This window comes from Ochotona princeps, chromosome 8 (genome assembly GCF_030435755.1).
Source record: "Ochotona princeps isolate mOchPri1 chromosome 8, mOchPri1.hap1, whole genome shotgun sequence".
NCBI classification, from domain to species: domain Eukaryota; kingdom Metazoa; phylum Chordata; class Mammalia; order Lagomorpha; family Ochotonidae; genus Ochotona; species Ochotona princeps.
The window spans coordinates 71,516,525-71,539,197 of record NC_080839.1 but is presented as its reverse complement, the minus strand read 5'-3'; the positions used below and the strand labels follow the sequence as shown (position 1 = coordinate 71,539,197).

The 22,673-nt window shown below is 46.7% G+C and overlaps 1 protein-coding gene across 1 annotated transcript in view; it reads left to right on the top strand.

Annotated features, from left to right (window-relative positions):
- The first annotated feature begins 400 nt into the window (after positions 1-400).
- VSNL1 (visinin like 1) overlaps positions 401-22,673 on the top strand; it is a 52,624-nt gene continuing 30,351 nt past the window's right edge. Inside the window, exon 1 of the mRNA XM_036497927.2 lies at positions 401-568. Within this exon, the coding sequence (XP_036353820.1) occupies positions 407-568 (162 nt within the window). The 5' untranslated portion in view covers positions 401-406. The remainder of the gene's footprint in view (positions 569-22,673) is intronic.

The window sequence follows — 22,673 nt, the reverse complement described above, 5'->3', positions numbered from 1 at the left end:
GATGTAACTAAATATAGAATTAGACATGAGAGCAGTAAATGCTAATGAATTGTAATTCGTAGAAGGAAGAGGGATAAATGGCTTCTTTTCACCTACCACAGAAGGGGTGGCCATCTTTCCGCTTTGAAGTCAATGCCCTGCGGGAAAGGACGCAAGGATGAGCAGGCAAGCTCTGCGGCCCCTCCACTGTCACAAGGGTCTGCTTCCTTCTGATCTTGTCTACACTGCAATCTGGTCTACGATCTCGTCTTCCGAACAGGAAGAGGCAGGCCTGGGGAGATGGGATCAGACACAGGAGGGAGCTCCCACGAAGACATTGCTCGGAACTCCAGCTTGGCTCCGAAGTCAAGTCGAGATGCTCACAGCCACAGTGCTAACTGCGTCCGTCTGCTTTCCTTCAGGCAGGATGGGGAAGCAGAACAGCAAACTGGCCCCTGAAGTCATGGAGGACCTGGTGAAGAGCACGGAGTTCAACGAGCACGAGCTCAAGCAGTGGTACAAGGGCTTCCTCAAGGACTGTCCGAGCGGGAGGCTGAACCTCGAGGAGTTCCAGCAGCTCTACGTGAAGGTAAGGACACGGTGGCTTGGGGAGGTGGCACCTCGCGTGTGTGCCATGGTAAGGACACGGTGTCTTGGGGAGGTGGCACCTCGGGTGTGTGCCATGGTAAGGACATGGTGTCTTGGGGAGGTGGCACCTCGCGTGTGTGCCATGGTAACCTGAGCAGCCAGCTGGCTTCAATTCTGGTCGTTTGTCATTAGACTAGAAAAATGGAGAGTTTTTTTAATGCAAATGTATATCTTTTTCCAAAGTTTATCTTTATGACAGACAATGGTCAAACCAGAAAAGTAATTGCTCGATCAAAACCCTGAGGATGAGAGCATCGGGTGGGAGAATCACCAAAATATAAGATACTAGCACTTGCCCGTAGCTATTGGCATGACATTGCTGGTTGGTTAAAGGTGTATGTCCCTATCTTGGTTAAACAGAAAGTCCCTGGGAGGGCTTTTTCTGAAAAAAAAAAAAAATAGTTGTACCATATGCACAGAAGAACACACAGCATGCCATTGAGAGCTGGACCCCAGTGTCTGCAGCACGGGCGCTTAGCTCAACATTTTGTACTGTCTACTTAAGATTTGTTTATTTGAAAGGCAAAGTGACAGAAGGAGGGTGGGCACACACACACACACAGCAAGTGAAAGAGAGAGAGAGAGCGAGAGAGAGAGATCTTCTGTCCCCTGCTTTACCCTGCAAATGGCTGCAACAACCAGAAGTAGCCCAGGTCAAGGCCAGCAGTCCAGAAACTGAACTCCACCCAGGTCTCCCATGGAGTGGCAGGAGCCCAAGTACTTACGTGCTCGAGTGTTTCCCCTGCATCCCCAAATGCATTAGCAGGGAGCTGGGTCAGCAGTTGAACAGCTGGGATGTGGGATTCCGGCTTTGAAAGCAGAGGCTTAACCACGGGTCACAAGGCCAGCCCCCGGTGTGTAAAAGCTAGTCTTCTCCTGGACACTTGATAAAATTGCTCCGTTAAAGAGGCACTTACTCTGCTATAATAATGCTTTTGTCTAGGTTTATGACTTGTATTGTTCTAGCTACAGTGTGATCTGAAACATTCCATTTGCTCATATTTATACAACGTCATTCTTACAGAAATTTTCTTTCAATATTTTCTGACTAAAATAACGAAAAAGAAACTGTTGCTTTAATCATGTAATTTTGTTAAATGTACATTTGAGCAGCATAGTTCATCAAAATACACAAACACATGAGGGGGGTGACCAAGCCAAATATTAAACATTGTCAGAACTTCCTGAAGCTGAGCTTTTCCCATAGTCTGGGATCCAGTGATTCCATGCTTGCACATGTGTGAGAACGAGCATGTATGAAAATGTTCATAGCTCCCTTTTCACAGTGGAGCACCTATAAGTGGTGGGAAGCCCCAGCAAACAGAAAGTAGAAAATAAACTGCAGGATAATCACAGATTAAAATTTTCAAAATGACTGAACTGTACCAATACTAAAGCATTAAGTGCAAGGAGTATGTCCCAAAGATTCTACATGGAGTACAAATAAAATAATGATATATTCTATAAGACTACTGACAGATGCAATTGAATCCTACCCAAAGGGGAGTGAGCACAGAATTCTGCCTGATGGTTACTTTTCCTAGGCACGGGAGGCTGTTAGTGGCACACGGCTGCAAATAGACTGTGTCAATGTCTAGTTAAATTACTAAAGCTCACTCACCAACTAAGTAAATAAATGATCGGGCCCTGAGTGATTCATACATGAATGTCAGATTCTCAGGATTATGAATGCTGGGAGCCCCACATTGGTCTATAATGGAGCTAGATGCTTACACGTGGGCAGAAAGGTATACAGCCTTGTAAAATGCATGCATGCAAGGGGGTCATCAAGAAGATCTTAAAAATGTACATTACGGAAAAACTATGAGTGAAATTCAATTTTTTTTTACCCAAATAAACTTATCTTTTAGAGGTATTTATTTGAAGTAACTTTAAGTAGCGACAGGTATACATCTTACAAGATCACTGAAGTTTCAAAGAATTTCTGAGTAACTAATTATTAGTATGTCAGGATCTTAGCTGTCTGGGAAATGCATTGATTGTGGAACTGATAGAACTTTTTCTTGCAGAGAAGAGGAGTAGATGCATTTCTCACATCACTATTCCGATTCTGTGCAACCTTTAAGCTCACTAAGAATATTTTCTACAATATCCAGGAGTTAGTCTGTCGTGCAGAACTAACTTTACTTTCAACTGCAAAAAAAATAGAGACAAATGAGATTTGTCAACCATTTTCCTATCACCAAAGGTCGTGCAAGCTGTCACACTCTCAGAGAGTACTGGGTGCCACGGTCATCACTACTTGTTTGAATTGATCAGGTTTTTGCATTTGAAGAAATAGCTGAAATTCAGGAAGCTGTAAGTGCTCAGGACTGAAAATGCCCAGCCTCAAGCTAAGGGTTATGCAAATATCGCGTATGCCTCAGGGCTTTTATGTTCTCTTTTTTTTAAAAAAACACAACAAAGATTTTAATGAGATGCGTAGCAAAAATCAAGTGAACTAAGTAAAAGTGGATGACGATTGGATAAAAGTGATAAGCATGTCCATGTTTTCTTGTAAATTACCTCGTTTTTAGAGTGTTAAACCTATATACACTACTTCTGTAGTGTTAAATGGTTTTATTTTTAATTAAAATATAATAGTATGCCTTATGTGACTTAAAAATCAGATTTTTTTCTTCCATTTAGAAAGTATTCACTAAATCAGCAAATATGTTAATAGTGAATCAGCCTTTAACTGAGAGAGTATATACAAGTCAAAAGAATTAAATCACGTTCTAACAGACATCCAAGTATCAATGCCGTCTTACCCTCAGAGGAGTGGATTGTTGTTGTTCTGGCAAAGTCAGGTGTACCTATCTGAGTTTCACTCATATTCTTGGCAGTGTCTTATTTCAACCTCTGTTCTTATTCATGAATGGATCCAAACTTGTCTATACTTTTGTAACAAGTGGTCAGAAAGAAAACAAAGGGATTTTCATTACCCAGAGTTTTCTAAGGATAGGAATCACGAGAGAATCACGGAAGAAATATGCTGCATACACAGAAAAAAAAGGCAGGCAGTTCCGATATGCTAGACAGGAACAGGCTGAGGAAAGATGTAGGTTACGTAACAGGCCCAGGAGACACACTGACGTCACAAAGTTCTCTTTAATGCTACTGAAAAATGCAAATATTGAGCAAGACACAGTCATTATCCTGGTCAATGTGCGCTTTTCCATAGTTTCTTCTGAGCGTGGTGTGGAGCGCAGACGTCTTGCAAGCCAGCTGAACCTCTGAGCTGTGTCAGTCTGACGCATCTACTCTTGTTAATCAGACTTGGTGCAGGTTCCAGGAGAGTCACTCTGGCTTAGAAAAATGAGGCAATTTGGGAAAATCAATCGGAGGCGGGGGTTGGGGAAGAGGCACCCCAGACTACGGAATTGTACCATAAAATTCAAAATTCAAAATAAAAATTCAAAAAAAAACCAGAAAAACAAAGCAACTTGCGCAACAGAGCAAAGACTGGACATTAAAGAGGGAGACTGAGTCCCACCGCAGCTCACAGTCCTGGATCCCCAAGGCAGCCTCCCCACCACCCGTCTGCCCACGCGCTCAGCAGCTGGAGGGAGCTTTGTGAAGCCCAGACCTGGGGCTGAGCCTGCACTGATGCACATTTCACTCTCCCATCACAGAGACCACAGCTGCCTCACGGGGATCCATGTAAGACCCAGTGGCAACACCACAGAGCAACATAAGGAGGTGTTTCCTAACTGTGAGCGATGCCAGCTCCGGCCCTCCTCCTGAGGCCGTATAGGGGAGGTCCATGTTGGGGTACAAGTGGAAAGAAGAGAGGTTAGTTTCAAAATCGGATATTAAAATAAAAAGGGAAATAGGCAGTGATGAGAAGAGCACTTTCTCTTTGTCTTAGAAGACAAAAACACACCCCAGTAGATGGCTGTTAACTTTTTCAAGCTTCACACCCATTATTGCCTCAATAGTTTCCTTCCCCAGCCCCCAGTGCATGTGTTGAAGTCTAACCCTCAGAATATGACTGTCTTTGAAATAGGGGTCTCTAAAGACTCAAAAGAGTGTGGAAGAGGACATTAGAGTGACGGGTTCCCTTTCCAGGGGAGGATCTTTGGAAACACAGCCATACATAGGAAGGGCCATGCCAGGACACGGGGCAGAGATAAGCCAAGGAGAGGGGCAGCTCGTCCAGGATTTCCAGTCTCCAGAAGGTGAGCCTGTAACGTCCTGTTGCGGAAGCCACCGTGTCTGTGGCACTCTGTAATGGCAGCGGGAGCAGACGAGGACGCTGCCGTCCATTTCCTGTTGCCATCTGCGCACTCGGAGCCCTCAGTCACTGATACAAGGGAGCCTCTGTCAAGCACGTCTGGCACGCCGCGGCCCCATCAGCACTCACAAGGGAGCAGATGTGTTTCACACCCTTCCCACTGCTGCTGATGGTCTGCGAAGGAAGCTGCACGTGTTGCTAACAGGAGTCAGGGACCTGGTGCGCCCCCCCACCCCCCCACCAGGATTTCATTTTACCAGCAATCATTGTGATTGCTAAGGCCAGATCACAGAGAGATTGCCATTTTAACTGCATTTTCAGAGAAGCATCAGCATTTTTTTTTTAAGAGAAAAACCAATCCTGAAGAGGAACAAACAACCAAGCAAAGGAGGGGACCTCCATGTCCCAGAGTTCTCTGCCTTGGAGGGCTAGCACTTTTCCTATTGTGTTAGCCACTCTGACACCCAGGCCAAAGAAACCAAGGAACAAACGCAGTGGAGTTTTGCAAAGAACCTTGGGTAGACTTAGAGAGAAAGAATCAGAGAGAATCATGTTTATGTAACTATATTTGCATAGTTATATATGTACTTGCCATTTGCAAAGTTATTTTTGTTAATAATCATTAGCGTTAGTTCAAGTTGAATTGAAAAGGAAGTTACAGGGTTAGTTTTTTGGTTTTTTTTTTAAGGGATAGCAAAGGATTTTGTATCTGCCAATGTGAGAAGGAACGGTGCTACATTTGCCAATTCTCTCTTCTCCAAATCTCAGTTTCCTTATTTGTAAGCCAGAAGCAATAAGGCCTGGCTTGTTACCACCCATGCTGAGGCACCAAAGGAGAGAAGGGAAGTGAAAATGACTTGCCAACCTCTAACAAGTTGCGACTTTTCCCATCTTGATGGATGACCTGCTCATTCATTCAGAAATAAGCGTTACTGCCCATGCCAGCTTTGACTGCCGCACAGCATGCTACAGAGAGGAAGATGTGTGGCTCTTTGAAAGTTCTCTTGGAAACCAAACAGTAATGTCTGATGTCTGCCATGCACTCGCAGAGGGGTAGGACAGCAGTGAGCACAGCGCCTTTCCCTAGCTACCTACTGCCAGCAGGCGTGAGGTGTGGCATGCCCCTGAGCGTCCCGCGATGTCCTGACCTTCAACTCAGTTCTCAAAAGAGAAGACTCCTTTGTTCAACCCCTACTGTACATTATTTTCCATACAAAGGTCAGTTCTCAGGGGTAGCTGGATAGCCAGAGCTAGCCTACTTCTTTCATTGCACCACACATTTTTTCTTTTTTTTTTCCCAATATTTATTTACTTTTTTTGGAAAACTAGATTTACTAAGAAAAGGAGAGACAGAAAGAAAGATCTTCCACCCATTGATTTACTTCCCAAATGGCCACAACAGCCAGAACTGAGTCAATCTGAAGCAAGGACCCAGGAGTTTCTTCTGGGTCTTCCATCCCATTGCAGGGTCCTAAGGCTTTGGGCCACCTTACATGACTTTCCCAGGGAGGTGGATGAAGAGTAGAGCAGCCAAAACCCAAGCCAGTGCCCATATGGGATCCCAGCGCTTGCAAGGGGGATGATTAGTCAAGTGAGCCATCGTGCTGGGCCCTGTACCATGCTTTCTTTTCAATAACTGAGGCGGGTAGGAAAACACTCAAACTCAATGTCATCAACACAAATCCAACAGTATGAATTTCAACAAGATTTATTTTATTGTGTATTAGTCAACTTTTCCTGCTTTGCCTAAGGTGCCTGAGAGAGGATAGTCATGAAAGATTTATTTTGGAGATTCACAGTGCAAAATCAGTGTCTCATGAGTGTGACATCCGATGAGGGTGAGGCATGGCAGAATGCAAGTGGAAGTAGGGTTACATGGCGAACCAGGAAACAGAGAGAGATGGGACACCCACTCACCCTGCATGTCCATGTGTTTCTCTTAATGAAGTCACCGTGAGTCCAATGATCCGTGATCCAGTCAGTGTGTGTCAGGATCACTTGGACTCATGGCAAGTTGGCAGAGCGCTGGCCTTGTCCGCAGAGTATTGTTTCTGAGGCTAGGACAGAGTCCCCATGTCTAAATTCTTCTCAATTTTTTTTAATTCATTTGAAAGATAGATAGATAGATAGATAGATAGATAGATAGATAGATAGATATAGATATTACATTTTGGGTGAACTTCAGAGATTCTATACCTGCTAAAGTTGCATGTGAACTTTGATGGAGAACTCCCAGGTTCCTACAGGATTCTAAAGGACAAAGAAAGATCGAGTCATGACAGATGCTGCTAACATACCTAACATCTTGGGCTCCATAATAGCAGTTATTAAGGCTTGATTGACACTAAGACAAATGGAGAAAAACGTCTTTACGATGAGATTGAAATAAACTTTACTGGCTTAACAATAAGAGTTAATTTCTAAACTGTACTTTCTGTTTGTTTTCACTTTGTAGACAATGTTTTTTTAATTGAAGACCCCTCAATTATGTTTTATTTTGCTTAGGGCCAGTGTTGGTGCTGCTCAAATGAGAAAGCATTCCGATGGATAAATGCAATCCCTTCTTCCCACTCATTTCCCTGAACGCTGCTGTGTAGGGTTCCCTATCCAGGGAGCTATGGTCTGGAGCCATGTGTTCAAAGTGGAGAAACAGCTTCATACTAATGGCTTTTGCTCAGTTCCAGGGAGGACAAGCAGCGTCCTAGGGCCCAAAGAGGGTAGGTTAGGGAGGAGACACTGAAGCTGACCCTCAAAGGAAAGAATTGCTAATCTGCCTGGAAACTCAGAAATATCAATTAACTGGAATTCCAAAACTTGAGAACTACTCTGTTTTGGAGCCCCTGAGGATAATGTTCACAGGAGACCCACTAGTTGGAGCTTATTAGTTTGAAGTAAAAATATAAACAGCAGAGGCCAGTGGGGTTTTTTTAATATTTATTTATATTTTTATTGGAAACCAGATTTACAGAGAGGAGGAGAGACAGAAAGATCTTCCATCTGCTGGTTCACTCCCCAAGTCTGCTGGTTCACTCCGCAAGTGGGTACAACAGCCGGAGTTGAGCCGATCTGAAGCCAGGAGCCAGGTGCAGGGTCCCAAGGCTTTGGGCCATCCTCGACTGCTTTCCCAGGCCACAAGCAGGGAGCTGGAAGGGAAGTAGAGCAGCCAGGATACAAACCAGCATGTATATGGGATCCCAGTGCATGCAAGGTAAGGACTTTAGCCACTAGGCTACACCTCCAGGCCCAAATCCAGTGTTTCATACAGCAATTAAGATGCTCATATTCTACATTACAATACCCCAGTTTGATACCTGACTCTGGCTCCTGAGTCCAGTTTCTTGGTACTGCAGATGCTGGGGAGCGACAATGCTGGGACAAGCAGTTGAATTCTTGCCACCCACCTGGAAAATGAGTTCCTTGTTCCAGCTTCATCCTGACCCAGAGCTGGCCATGGCAGCCATTTGGAGAGTGAACCAGCACCAACAGATGCTCACTCTCTGTCTCTCTCTCTCTCTCTCCCCCCTCCACCCTCCCTCTGTGTGTGTGTCACTGTGTATATCTCTTCCTTTCAAAAACTAAACAACTGAAGTTAAATTGAAAAATATTGCTTCTTGATAAAACTGTTGAGAAAATCTGAAAGCTAATCCGTAGAAAAGAAAGATGTGTTTATAAGAAGTCCCTGCCTAGGTCTCCCCTTATTTCTCCCTTACAGTGATAAGCTGAGCTGACGCCTGGCCCCCTTGTCACCCGGGCTCCTTGCCTCCTGCCTGTGCTTCCCGTGCGCTCTGAGTCACAGGGGCAGCTTGTCGGAATCCCTCCTGTCTGCTTGGCTGTGAAGCAGGATAGGATCAGGTGTTCTGTTTGTGCTCCATCCCAAAGTCCGTCCAGGAGCCAAAGCCTGGAGACTGCTTGCTTCATCTCTTTCATTCCCAAAGCCAGCAGATTACCTTCTCTGTGTTCCCATAACTTTGGCTTCTACCCAACCAACTTTTAGCAAGGACATTTTGGTTTTGAGATCCAGTTCTTGAAGCTTTTTTCTCACCTCCTCCTTCCTTAGAGTCTTGCTCTACTCTCCAAGTCTACCCCAGATATATGCAAATGCGACATGGTTTCATCAGAAAGCTAGGTATGAACTTGGCTATGCCATACACTAGCTGTGTGAACTTGGGAATAATCCTTTATGTGTTAAAGTTTGTTGCATAAATCAGCAAACCCCTCTGGTATTCAGTTTTCTCCTCTGAGCATTGAGAACACACTGAGCCCTGCTCATGGCAGAGATTGTTGTTGAGACAAGAAAGTAACAAGAGTGAATGTGTCTTACAGGAAACTACCGTGCCCAGGTGAGGCTGACACCTGCCTAATGTAAGACACCTGGGATTCCCAGGTGCCAAGCAGCTCTGGCCTCAAGTATTTGCTTCCCTTCAGTTATTGCATCACTGTAGCAGAGAAGATTGGTGCCAATCCGAAGCCAGGAGCCCGGAGCCTCTTCCGGTTACAGGATCCCAAGGCTTTGGGCCGTCCTCAACTGCTTTCCCAGGCCACAAGCAGGGAGCTGGATGGGAAGTGGGGCTGCCGGGATTAGAACCGGTGCCCATATGGGATCCTAATGCATTCAAAGTGAGGACTTTAGCCACTAGTAGGCCACCGCGCTGGGCCCTCAACCATCAGTTTTTAAGGATTCAGATACTGCCTGCTAATAAGAGATAGCTGGGAGTAGGACTTATTAAAACTCTGTTGGGCAGATCTCTATACATGAGTGTTTTAACTCTAGGGAAATCAAAGTTACATAAGACCGATATTGTCATCTGAATTGTGCTTTTGAGGATGTTGTAATTTTTAGGGAAAACCTGGGAATTCATTTCCATTTGGAATGTTTGCCAACATGATCAGGGCTGCAGATCAGCTTGAATAAATGCAGAAAATAAAAGCCAGGGTCTTTAATCTCAAGGAAGAGACTTGACTAATGTTAGAGTTCTGGGAAAAACCTGGTCCCACATGAGGCTCCAAGGGTGTGTTATTACAGTGAGATTGTCTCGGAGAGTTGCTAGCTGCCTCCTGGTGTGCGATAAAGACGGCTCTTAGCTCAGAGGGGTGGAAGTGACAGCCTTCCCCATCCCAAGAGTGTGAAGCTATTTGGGACGGCTTCTACACCAGGGGGTTTGCTTGGCCATGATAGGACGCATGCTGGTTGGAGGAATAGCAGTGGTCATGGCAACTATGATATCCTGAGGGGGGAAAAAAGCCAGACATGACACTACCATGTCTCCATCCTCAGGAACACTGAGCAAATCCCTTCAAGGATGCTCTGAGTTCAAGGAGGAAACTGAAGTCCTTGGGTTAGAAGGGGGCCATCTGAAGTAGATCCACTCTTAATTACCCCAGCTAATACCCTTAATGATGTGTTTCACCTCCAGTCTGATTATGGGGATTGAAATCCAGAAGGATCTACTTGCCAGTTATTCTCTGCAGCTGATTGTCCAGATACAATCCATTTCTAGATGGAAAAAAGAGCCAAAGAGGGAAAAACGACCCATTTCTATTACAGAATTGGACTTGAACATGCAAAAGCCATGTCTGGATCTTTCATTGTAAGATGTGTTCTGACCCTTCACAATGGTGGTATGGGCTCATTCTGGAATCATTTACTCACCTTGGGTCTGCGAATGCTAGGACTCAGCTCACTAGCATCAGTGTCCCCTCCTCTCAGGCGATCTTCTGAGCATTTGAGAGGAGAAAGCCCTACGAATCATTCACTCTCCTTTCTCCACTTGCTTTTCACTTGCAGCATTCTCCTAAGGATTGTCATTGAGCTATGTTATCATCCTGGGATTTACCTGACCTGACTACGAATGGCATCATGCCTGAACTCGAAGTCATCTTCTCATCTCATGGTTAAAATCCAGTCCTGTTATAATGGGAGAGAGATGGAGAAGCCAATGGCAAAAATAGGTTTAGATCTATTTATCTTAAATTAGCCTCTTCAGTGTCTTTGGGATTCCCTTTGTAGATAGTAGCCCAATAGTCAGTACATGGTGACCAGGTGGAGCCCTAACAAGTTGGCTGCCAAGAACCCTGGTGAATGGAGAGAGGGATAGGTCATGTCAGAGTCTATCAGTCCTTTATTTTTCTTTTAAGATTTATTTATTTTTACTGGAAAGGCAGATTTACAGAAAGAAGGAGAAACAAAGATCTCCTGTGCACTGGTTCACTCTGCAAGTAGCTGCGAAGAGAATGCAACATTGTGTGCACAGAGGTACAAGAGAAGACAGAGAGTGATATTTACAGATATTCTAGGAAATCAAAGGTTCCATTCAAGATTTCAAGACTCCTTGGAATTGGAGTAGCATCTATAAGCGCAAGGATAGCATTCCTAACCCCAGGGGCCTGGCGGCACAGTCACAGTCCTTCCTTGCTGTTATCACAAACTGCCATGAACTGCACAGCTTATAAACAACAGAACTTTGTTTCTCACAGTACTTGGAGCTGGTGAGTTCAAAATCAAAGCAAATTTGGAGTCTGCTGAGCGCCCTTCTTCTGGTTCATAAATGATGCCTTCTTACTGTTTAGTAAGGGCACCAATCCATCCTTGGGGCCTCTCTCTCAACTTCTTAATACCACCACTTTGGGAGGGCTAGGATCTTTTTTTATTGTGTTAGTCTTAGGGGATACAAACATTAAAATCATAACCAGCAAGAAGTTAAAAGTACAATGTGGAAAATAGGTACTTGTGTTGGCTGAAATGTCAGACCACAGAACCTGAGTAAAAGAGGACTCAGAAATGTGGGTGAAGCCAGACCAGAGACCCACAGGATGCCAGGGAGGTCTGAAAGTTCTGAATGTTGGGCACACTACAACTGGATGGACTCCCAACATGTGCACCTTGCCAGGACATCTGGTGGCCTGAGGCCATCTCCCTCTCAGAACAACACAGTAGACAATACCAGGAATGAGAAATCGCTTCTCATTTTCTCTCATAAGTGTCCCCAGAGGGTCAGTGAGCAAACCTTCCAGAACTTCCATCATGCCCACCAATAAATGACTTAAAGCTAGAGTTTAGTTTTCCCTTAAGCATCATTGTCTGCACTGCATGTGTGTACAATGCTAGACTTAACACTTGGAGGTTTGGCAGGTGGGACCCCTGGGAAAGGAAGGTGGCAAAGCTGACAAGTGCAGCAATAATCCAACAGCTAGGTGAGGTGACTGCTGATCCAGGAGTTTGGGATTCCAGGAGAAGGGAAGGAAGAGAACAGTCTGTCAAGTCTTCCTGGAAAATGGGGCCGATGTGGGAGCTGGGGATGGCTTCCAGGAAGGATGTAGATTTACAAAAGGACAGAAGCACTCCGTGGACGGAGAGGAGCAGGAGCAGAGAGTGGGCAAGATCTTGACTTTGACATTGAGGAGACCCTGCCAAGATCATGTTAGAATTTCTTTCCTATCATCCATCTTCCCAGCCAGATCCATGTACTGAAGGCCAACACACCGAGCTAGCCCTGTTGTGCCATCCTGGTTGGTTCTCAGCATGAGGTGTTTGTTCTGAGCCCTCTGCTTGCTTAGAGAGCAGGTCTTCCCTGGGCCTTTCCTTATGCTGCATTTCAGAGAGGCTGGGGCTAACTTGCTGGCAGGGTAGATGTATCACGGAACCAGGGTATCCCCCCAGACTAGCCAGGCTGTATCTGTGCAGTTGATCCCACACCTGACTTTCCTGCCAATGAAATCCCCTTTCTTTGCAATGAAGAAGCAAACTCTACACATTTGGAGCTAACAGCTTCAAATAGAGACAAGCAGTTCATTTTATCAGTGTGATTCACACTGTTTCCAGGGATAAGAGTAAGATGCTTGTAGTACTATGTTTGTTTGTTTGCTTGGCTTTCCCTACATAATTTTTTTCATTACAAAATGACACAATGATACAAGGTGAAATTATGAATCTTCTTTGGGGCTTGGATCTCCATGAGAGACACGGCCGCTGGTATGTGACAGAGCAGCCCTGGAATGAGACGCCATCTGTGTGAATTAGGCTCTGTCCCTGAGTAGCTGGGAGCTTCTGGACAGGTCTCTCACTTCCCTTCTTTTCAGAGTCTGCACCTGCCAATAGACCCTGCACTTCTACCCTACCAGTGCCTGCCTTCCAGGCACTCAATGAATGCCAACAATTGCTCCTAGCGTGACTGGGGCCAACAGAGATGGGTGGCAGAGTACAGGAGGGAACAAGTCTCACCACGCCCTTGGGCACCACAGGCCTTTCTGGATGTAGTCCTCTCTGGGGAGCCTCAAGCTCCCATCTCCCCCAAGGGCCTGTCCCTCTCTGTCCCTGGAGAGGTTGCCCTGGCTTTCAAGCCATGCGTCCCAGCCTTCTCTAGCACTTCATCCTGCCAACACTGCACCTGAGTAGAAAGCAGGGGAATGGAGGCCTGGAAATAGCCATGGGAGTGGAATCTTCTCAGCAGCCAAGAGGTGAGCCAGACAGGAGACAGCTTCCCATTCCGCAGCCCTGCCACCCCAGCCAGGAAGAGCCCCCAGAGTGGTGTTACACTGACTTGAGGGAAGGGCTCCAGGTGACCCCTCAAAGAACACACCTGGGAAGAGTGCAGGAAACAAGGACAGGGCCCTTCAGACTTGACTCCCAAGGACTTTTGGAAATGAGGCAGGCTAACACTATATATGGGGTACAAGAGGCAGGGCAGAAGTCTGTTACCCTTGTCAATCATCCAGCCCACTGCTTGCTCCAGGGGAATGGCCATGTGCTGGCAGCATGCACAGAGGGGGCCACTGAACCTGTTAACACTGACCAGCACAGCCATGCACCTTAGGTACTATATAGAAGATGCAGAAAAGTTAACCAGATGGCTAGGTAAATAAGGGATAGACAATACTAGCTAATAAGTATTAAAAACTGTGAATATATTATCTCACTGAATCATCAAAAGGGTATAGGAGGTAAGCACTCTCATATACCCTAAACAAAAATAAGGAAAGTAAGGTACAAAGCAAATAACTGTTCCATAGTCACATAACATCCCAACCCAGCCAACTGGACTTTGTTGCTAAATGTGCTTTAGTGGGTGGATAGAAATGAGATAGAAATCTCGGGGCCCTGCAGCTCTGCTGAGCGTGTTTTGTGGGGTTTGCTTGCCTACCCTGTCAGGGTGGTTCTGAGAGCTGCCTGGACGCAGTAGAGAGGGGGTGCCGAGTGGAGGGCGTGGGGGTGCACAGACCGTCTCCCACTGTTTGGCCGGAGGTGAGCCCTGCCTTCTGCAGCTCCGAGTTCTCTCATCTGAGCAGTGACATGAGCTTCCCTGCCTGCTTCCCGCAGGGTCCCTGGTGTCTGCCTTTCTCGGGTCTGGGTTGTTGTTGGCATTCTGGAGCTGGACTGGTAGAAAAGCAGAAGTAGCCAGCTGACCATGTCTGTGAGGTTGCAAAAGCCCACCCACCACGAGGAATCCCAACTTCTTTCTCAAGCAGATTTCATGGCCACACATTATGGGATCATGTTGTCTGACACCATGCACTGAGGAATCATAGAGGAGAAGCTTGATTAAGTGAGCTGCCAGACACTGTTGCCTGTCTACCAAATGACCATCCCTCTCCCTGCATCCTCTCTGGCCAAGGCCTACCTCTCGCTGTAGAAGCCAGGAATCCAGCCCTGTGCTCACCTGATCTACCCTATACACAGAGCATTAGTATGTGACCCATTCCTGGTCAGAAGGGAGTGAAGAGCATTCTGGAAAAATGTTTTATTCCTGTAGAAAGGTTAGATCTTGTAGTCCCTGCATGTGCTGCCTGGAATTGCCATGGCTGGGGGAGTTGTGACCTTTACCTAGGTGGCAGTAAAGTAGGAAGGCAGAGAACACCTAGGCCCCTGGCAGTGTCTCAGGGCTGTAGAATTAGTCCTGAAAGAGCATCTGGACTCCAGGTTGAAGGATTAATCGCCACTTTGTAGTTGCACTTCTTGGAGAAATCTCCAGGCTCAACACAAAGGAGAATGCGCTTGAGGGCCAGGATGCCCTGGGTCTGCTTGGGACTCTGCTTCTACCATGCTGTGTGCTTCTGAGCCTGCAACTGGCAGCTCTGGGCTACAGGGTCTTGGTTTATTGAAAGGAGCTAGTCATCCTTGCCCCATCACCTGCAAAGCACATTGTGGGAGCACATGAAACACTTTCCACTCTCTGCCTCCAACTTTGTTCTGGAGCTACGGCAGTGAATGACACATGGTGTAAGAGCAAGGCTCAGAGTAAGCTCTGCTTTCCAGGGGCAGAAGGAAGTTCAGGATGACTGGGAAGAGGGAACGAGGGGAAGGGGAAGAGGAGGAGGCAAGACCTTAGCTCCCTCCTTTGTGAAGGAGGGAGTTGGGTCACATAACCACTGAAGGACCTTCGATTCCCAAATTCTCGAAGCCCGAAGGTGCTGTCTTTACGTCTCTGCTAAATATGCTTTTCTCTGGAATACAGATCATCTAGCATCCTGGCTGTTTCCTTGTCCAACTGCCTCCCAAGGCACAACTGTGTCTCAAGCAAGCACCTCTGTATTCCTAGCACCCAATAGCCAAAACTACTTGGGTGATAAAATAAATCACCCAATTAATAAAGGGCTGGGCCTTCTAGGACAACTGAGATTCAATTCAAAGGATAAATGAAAAAGGAGGATGCTTTTTACAGTGTGTTATCCAGAACACACTCCAGTGATTTGCAATGAATTCTTCCTCTATACTGTTTAAATCAGTAGAATGCAATGTAACATAACACGATGAACAATGTAACAACCAACTCCCGGTGCCAAGTGCCTAGCTAGTGTTCTGAGGAGTACATGAGGCAATTACCAACAAAAGACAGCGTGCAGTCAGTGAACTTCCCTAAATAATGATTTCCCCAAGAGGAAATGAAAAGATAAGATGTAAAAGCCAAGACGCCCAATGTGACAAAGCTCTGTGATGGCTTAAAAATCGGGCTGCTTGTATCTGAGTTTGTGATTTTCAGAGAAAAAGCAAAAAATAGAATTTCCTTTCAGAAGAAGTGCAAGAAAGATCATAAAAGAAGACATTGACAGTCTGAAAATAGATTGCTTTGTCTGCTTTCTAAGTAAATCTCACTGCATAGTCAAGGTAGGACTTATTTTTATCCATGTTCCTTTAGTAAGAGTGGCATGTCTACCAGGAACACGACCAGTGATGACATCGTGTTACAGCTAATATGTTGTGGCTTCAAGACGCAGCCCCAGTCAAGTCCCTAACAGACTCCAAAGCTGGTGCCCGGAGACATCTTTCCAGATGACATGATTGGGTTGCCAGGGTAACTCGCTGAGTGAGACTCCAGCTGGCTTTGGGAGAGATTACATAAGACCAGACCAACTGGGAAGAGTCGGGGATATCCTGGGGGTGAGAGGAGTTGGGCTCTTGTCTGTTCATCTGTCAGCGTGAGGATGTATGAGTGGCTTTTGGAAGTGGGTAGTGTTAGACACGGGGTCAGCCATCTCGGTATGAAACTGTCACTGGCCAAGCTGTTGAGGAAAGCACTGTGTCATTGAAGATTAAGATTGATGATATATGTCAGGCAAAAGTAACCATTTTCCCTTGACCATTTTTATCCTTTCAGAGTTTTGAAGAGGTTATAGGTTTCCCATGATTCTGTGTTAGGGACATAACGTGCGTGTATGTTTATCATCCAGATGTTTGAGTGACATGCTCAAAGGACAAAAACAACTGAAGTCATGTGATCTAAAGAAGTTGCTGACCCTTGTGTGTGAGAGACTGTGTCTGTGACCCCAAGTAGTACAGCACATGAGCACATTGCAAACAGAGGGAAGGAGGAGGCAGAAGGGCAGGCAAGTAGGTCCTTCTCATCGTGATCCAAGGCCAGAAACAGCATACGTCACCTCCAGCTCTGATGTAATCAGAACTTAATCTCGTGGCAACACCCAGCAGCAAAGGACCCTGGGAAAGGAGCTTTAGTTTGGAGAGGCCATGTGGCCCTGATGAAAAGCCGGTGACTATGATTGGACGGAATACTACATAGTAGGGGACAGTTAGCCATCTCTGCCTCGACACAGTGAGAACAGGCTCCCCTGTCTGTCAGCAGTTTCTCTTCTGAAGGTCAGTGGCACAACGTGCAGCTGTTAAGCTCCTGGGAATGGGACAGACGGCCCTGACAAGCAGGCATGGACTCGCGACATGTGTGCTTCTGCCAAAAAAAAAAAAAAAAATCCCTTCAGCTGCTTAGACTGTACCTGCCCACCTTCCTGAGACTTAGTCTTACCTGGCATGCTGTTGACTGATGTGAGCCACATCCAGACTTCAGCTGGGACCATAAAGGTCCCACCGATTTGGGTGCATATATAATTGTGGGCACTGGGTTTTATTTTAAAAGCACAAGAGACTTTTCTTCAGACCTTCATAGCGCAGGACTCTTCTGTCACCTCTGCTCCCAGCCCTGGATCCCCACATGGTGGCCCTTCAGGGTGGGCAGCTGGACAGAAAGATCGTGATTAATACACTTGTTTCTCCCCAGTGTCAATTAACAACAGAGGCGTTTATTTGCCTGTATGATTTGAATATCACTAAAGAGCAAGATGATGGTGGCATTAGGCAGATGAAGCATGAGATAAGAAAGAAATGGCCAGTGATGGGGAGAGATGCTGACACATGAGCTTAAATCTCTAGTCCTACTCACAGTAAGATTTATATACTGCGGATGAGGGTTTGCTCTTCATATCCATCCATCCACCCATAAACCACTCATTTAGTTACCAAATATTGTTGAGCATCTACTCAATGAGGTCCCCCAAATTAGAGGCAGGAGTACTGAAATGAACCCACAGCAATGACCCTTACCTTCGAAGAGCTCTACTAACATAGGAGATCAACATGGAAACTATTGATGATACACAGAGAGGAAGACATTACTCGAGATGCTGTGCACAGTGAGCTCTGCTGGAAAGAGGTTCTAGCCAGGCAGACTTCCAGAAGAATAACAGCAAAACCACATCTCAACACTGTGAGAATGGAAAGAAGGCGCATGGAACAGCAGCAAGCCTCAGCAATACATTTCCTTTCTTGCTAAGACTTATTTCTTTCCAGTGATGCTTCACAAAATCATCCTGCAAGGCAAGACCCTGGATATTTCTTAGCCACTCTAAAAATACATCCATAATCTAATGGAAACAAGCACATTGGCAAGAGGTGCCCCTTCCTGCCCATTTGTCAGCCTCTATCGGAACATCTCTGTTGAAGGCAGAGAACATGACGTTGGATCGCAACTTGTCAGTGATAGGGGCCGGGCAGCAGCCGGATGACAGGGGTTGGCTTTCTGCCACTGTGTGTTTCCAAGGAGCCTCCTCTGAACTCCAGCCAAGCAACAGCCATAGCGTGGGCCCTGGACTCTGCTTGAATTGGTCCCAGAGCGCCAGTGTTGGCTCCGCTTTCCAGAGAAGACAAAAAGCTTTGCAGGATAAAGCCAGCAGTTGTGACACTTTCTGACCACGATGATAATTTTCAGAAGGACAAATGCAAGGGAAAAGAAAGGAAGCCAATATTTCCTGAGCTCCCATCGTGTGTCAGGAAGATGCTATGAGAAAGACAACACGATGGAATTCCCTGGAAGCAGAATCAACAAGAGCAAGAACGTGAAGCATAGCCAACACTTGCACAATGCTCACATAGCAGGCCCGTTCCATGCATGTTCTGTGTGCTGGTTATGTAAGGCGTGCCACAGCCTTCCACACTAGGTACCGTGACTAGCTTCATTTTGAAGACAGCATGGCTGAGGCACAGAGCCAGCAGCATATCTAAGATTGCACAGCTCTGATGGGCTCAGCTGTGTGTGGACTCTGACTTCCAGCTTCCCAACTCTTACTCTGAACTGTGTGACCAGGGGCACATCCAGACATTCCCTGAGCCTCTGTTTCTCCAGCTAAGCTATGGATGCAATAATTATTCCCTCATGGCTCTGCTGTGAGGATGTCAGTGTGCTGAGATGAGTTGGGGCAGAGAGAAATGGAAGTAGTCGCACTGTGTCCCTAGATGTAGGGTACCATGCCCACACACAGCTGCTCTGGGGTTGGGCTCCATCAGGAAGCATGGGTATAACTGAGCCAAAGGTAGACTTTGTCTGGGCATCTGGAGTGGGGTCAGCGTTCAGAAGGGGACAACGATGGCTCAAAGTGTGAATTGAGACAACGTCCACAGCACTCTCACTTCCACATTTTTTCTTAAGCTGTATTAATTTGCCTAGAAGGCAGAGTTACAGAGGCAAAGAGAGGGACAGGGACCCTTTCCCATCTTTCATGTCACATTCGCAGGAAGCTGGGTCAGAAGTAGAGCATAGAGACACAGTCCCACAGTGACATGGGATGCCAGCGTCTCAGACTGTGGCATAACTCACTGAACCACAGTGCCTGCCTCCTCACTTCTATTCTTTGAGCTGCATTCTCCAAGCTCTGATTCTCCACTCCACACCTACTTACTGTCCTCATGCCCCACCCTCAAGCAGAACTGCTCCCCAGAGTGCTGCCAACCAGTGCCTCGGGACAGAAGCATCAGCAGTTGATTGCATTCAAAGTTTAGCTCACGCTGGTGGCAGTAGAGTTTATCAGAAAAGCCAAAGTGCTCGTGGCAAAACTTGAGGACCCATGAAAGACTCTCTTTATGTCCTGAAATTCACATCACACTTTGTGTGTTCATGGAAAATGGAAGTGAAAAGCAGGAATTATAGAAAACTAAGACACCAGTCTGAACTGGCAGTGAAATTTCTGAAAAGTACATGGTGAATTGCATTTGTGTCTATATCCCTGGGGTTGCTGTGGCCAAAATCAAGTGATGGGCATGGGATGGTGAGCACATTTCGCCCAAGTGGCCAAGAGAGCACCAGGCAGAACACAGGGTTCTGATAACAACCCCGCCTCTGAACCCCATCAGGCACCCATCTGCCTCAAGTCTGTTTCCTCGTCGTGAGGCACACGGGGCTAAACAACCTCTCGGGACTCTGTTTGGGACAGTCCTCCAGCACGCACCTCACTGCCATGCTCAGGTTTCTTCCCTAAAGGATAGTGAGGTCATAAGCAGGGGAATCCGTGTTCATGCCTGAGCAGAAGGTGTGGGGGGATCAGGACGCTAGGAGGCGCTCTCAGCTGAACAAAACCCGCGGGGAATTGGCTGAGGGCAGGAGAGGCCTCTTCCCATTGCTACTTGTGTGGCCATGGGATCCTGGCAGAGCACTTGCCTGTGGTCAGACTCCCCAGCTGGGGAAAACAGTAGTTAAACAATGTGCAGCAAGTTGCACAGTGAATTCTTCACAGTGAATTCTGTAGGCATATTTTGTAGTTCTCTGCACCAGGGAGTACCTCTGGCTGCAGAATCACCCTCGGCATGAGTTTCGCCAGTTATTTTCCTGAGAGCTTCAGAGCTGCTTCTGTTGTGTGTAGCAGTGGGCAGAGAAGCCAGCCTAATGCACTCCACAAGGCACAACTGCGACTTTCCTATCCAGTCCCCTTTTCCCTGCCAACCGGTGCCTGTCAGTGCGTGCCTTGCTCACTCTGCTTTGGCCGGCCCCAGAGCGAGTGCATTTATTCCTTGGGACCACAGCCAGAGCAGTTTGTCTTTGTAGCTGGGCCCACCAGGAAGAGGCTCTGGGTGTTTGCTTTGCATGGTGCCTCGCCCAAGGGGATCCAAATATTTGCATTTTAACGGCAAGAAAATACAGTTATGATGAGCCACACCGTGGAAAGGCACAAAGTCCCATTGTTGGTAAGACAGGGAAACCAGGAGCTTTGGGCAGAGCTTTCTCTGGAGCAGGGCTCCAGCTTTCAGACAAACCCTGTTTCATCTTGTGCGAAGCGAGAATGATCCGGGAAGGAGGCAGACTTGCCGAGCCCCGTGGCTGCACTAAGGGAGCTACCCAGAGCTCTCCGAGTCCCCATTTCCTTCTCAGAGCATGAGGGATTTTATCTAAGTAAATTCATACCATGCTCTACGCTATGGAATACATGAGCAATATACCTTCCTTCTTTAAATATGTATTGGTTGGTGGCAAAAGTGACAGGAGAGAGACAGGGAGGGGACAGAAGATTGGGAAGGGACAAGAGCAGGCACAGAGATGGGGAAGGAAGAGAAAGAAGCAAAGAGATGGGGGGGAGAGATAGATTCTATCATTTGGGTTTACTCCCCAAATAGCTGCAGGAGGCCAACATTCCACCTGGATCTCTGATATGGGTAATAGGAGCTCACGTATTTGGGCCACCTTCTGCTGTCTTCTCAGGCCCATTAGCAAGGAGCTGGATATGCAACCAAGCACCCAAGACTCAATGGAGTCCTTAGCGACAACTCCGAAGACATCCTACCTCTTCAAAGATCTCTTGTATCCATGACAAATAATTACATGAAAAAGCCAACCGGGACCGACTGATAGCCTAGTAGCTAAAGTCATCATCTTGCATGCTCCAGAATCCCATATAGGCAATGGTTCGTGTCCCAACTGTTCCACTTCCCTTCCCACTCCCTGCTTGTTGCTGGGGAAATCAGTAGAGGATGGCCCAGGGCCTTGGGACCCCGCACCCACATGGGAGACGTGGAAGAAGCTCCTGGCTCCTGGTTTTGGATCAGCTCAACTCTGGCCATTGTGGCCACATGGGGAGTGAAACAGCAGATGGAAGATCTTTCTCTCTGCCTCTCATGCTCTCTGTAGCTCTGACTTTCCAATAAAAATATAAATCCTTTAAAAAAAAGAAAAGCCAATTGCAAAACATGAAAGACACAAACAGCAGGATGCAGTTTTGTGTCGTATCCACGCACTTCTCCCTGCCCTCTTCCACACAAGCGTTTGCTTCTAAGAGGATTCACTCCATCATTTGAAATGTTCGCTGCACAAGCAGGATCACTTTTCATTTTAACTAATATGAGGCAATAACAGTGAAATGCTTCCTCTTATGCCTGTTTATACTGGAACGAGCATAACTCCCTTTTCCTTGCACTTGGGCTTGTCCTTCTTGCTTGGCTTTGAGCAACTGAAACTGAGCCCATTGACTTAAACAAACACGGCTGTGTTTTCCTCACATAAAAAGTTCAGTGACAGACATTTGACAATGGATCCTAAGTTTTGAATATTTCAGAGGCTCTCTTGGATTTTTCTTCATGTCTACAAAGAGATTGCACAGTTCTGGCATCACATCACTATCCAAAGCTGCCAGAGAAAGGGAAAGGGTGTCAGCTGTATGTATCCCTCCCCCCTCTTTTATTTTTTCAAGGAACTGGAAAGATTTTCTTCCCACGCACCCACTTTCAGCAGAACCATTCTTCTATCTCTTTGGCAAAAACTTTATTACATCAGCTTAAAAATCCCTGCAAGCAAGGGACAAGATTGTCATGATGAACGAATCATGCAGTCATTGCTTCCCCAGGGCTGAGAACACAAATGCCTTGAATGAACGCACAGCTACGTCAGCGGGTAGAACGGGAAGGCAGAGTTCACTGAGACTATCCACCAAAGGGCCCAGAACTTGCCTTCCTGCCCGCAGGAGTCCCTGTCCATGCGTTGGTTCTCATGCACTGCTTGGTCACCAAGCATTCCTTAAGCTAGTGCTTGCACTCCTGGACTCCAGCCGTTGCCATGCTCTCACCCCATGTGGCTCCCAGCAGGATTGCATGTTTACGCAATACAGCCAGTCGCTGCCTTGGACATGAAGCATGGGAGATGGCATAGCACAGCCTTGCCCGTCCACACCATCAGGTGGTGGCCTGTATGTGGCACTATGACTAGTCCTCCAAGGGAGGGGAAGGACGGACAAGACTTGTGCAACACTCACGGCAGGTGGCGCAGCAGTAGGA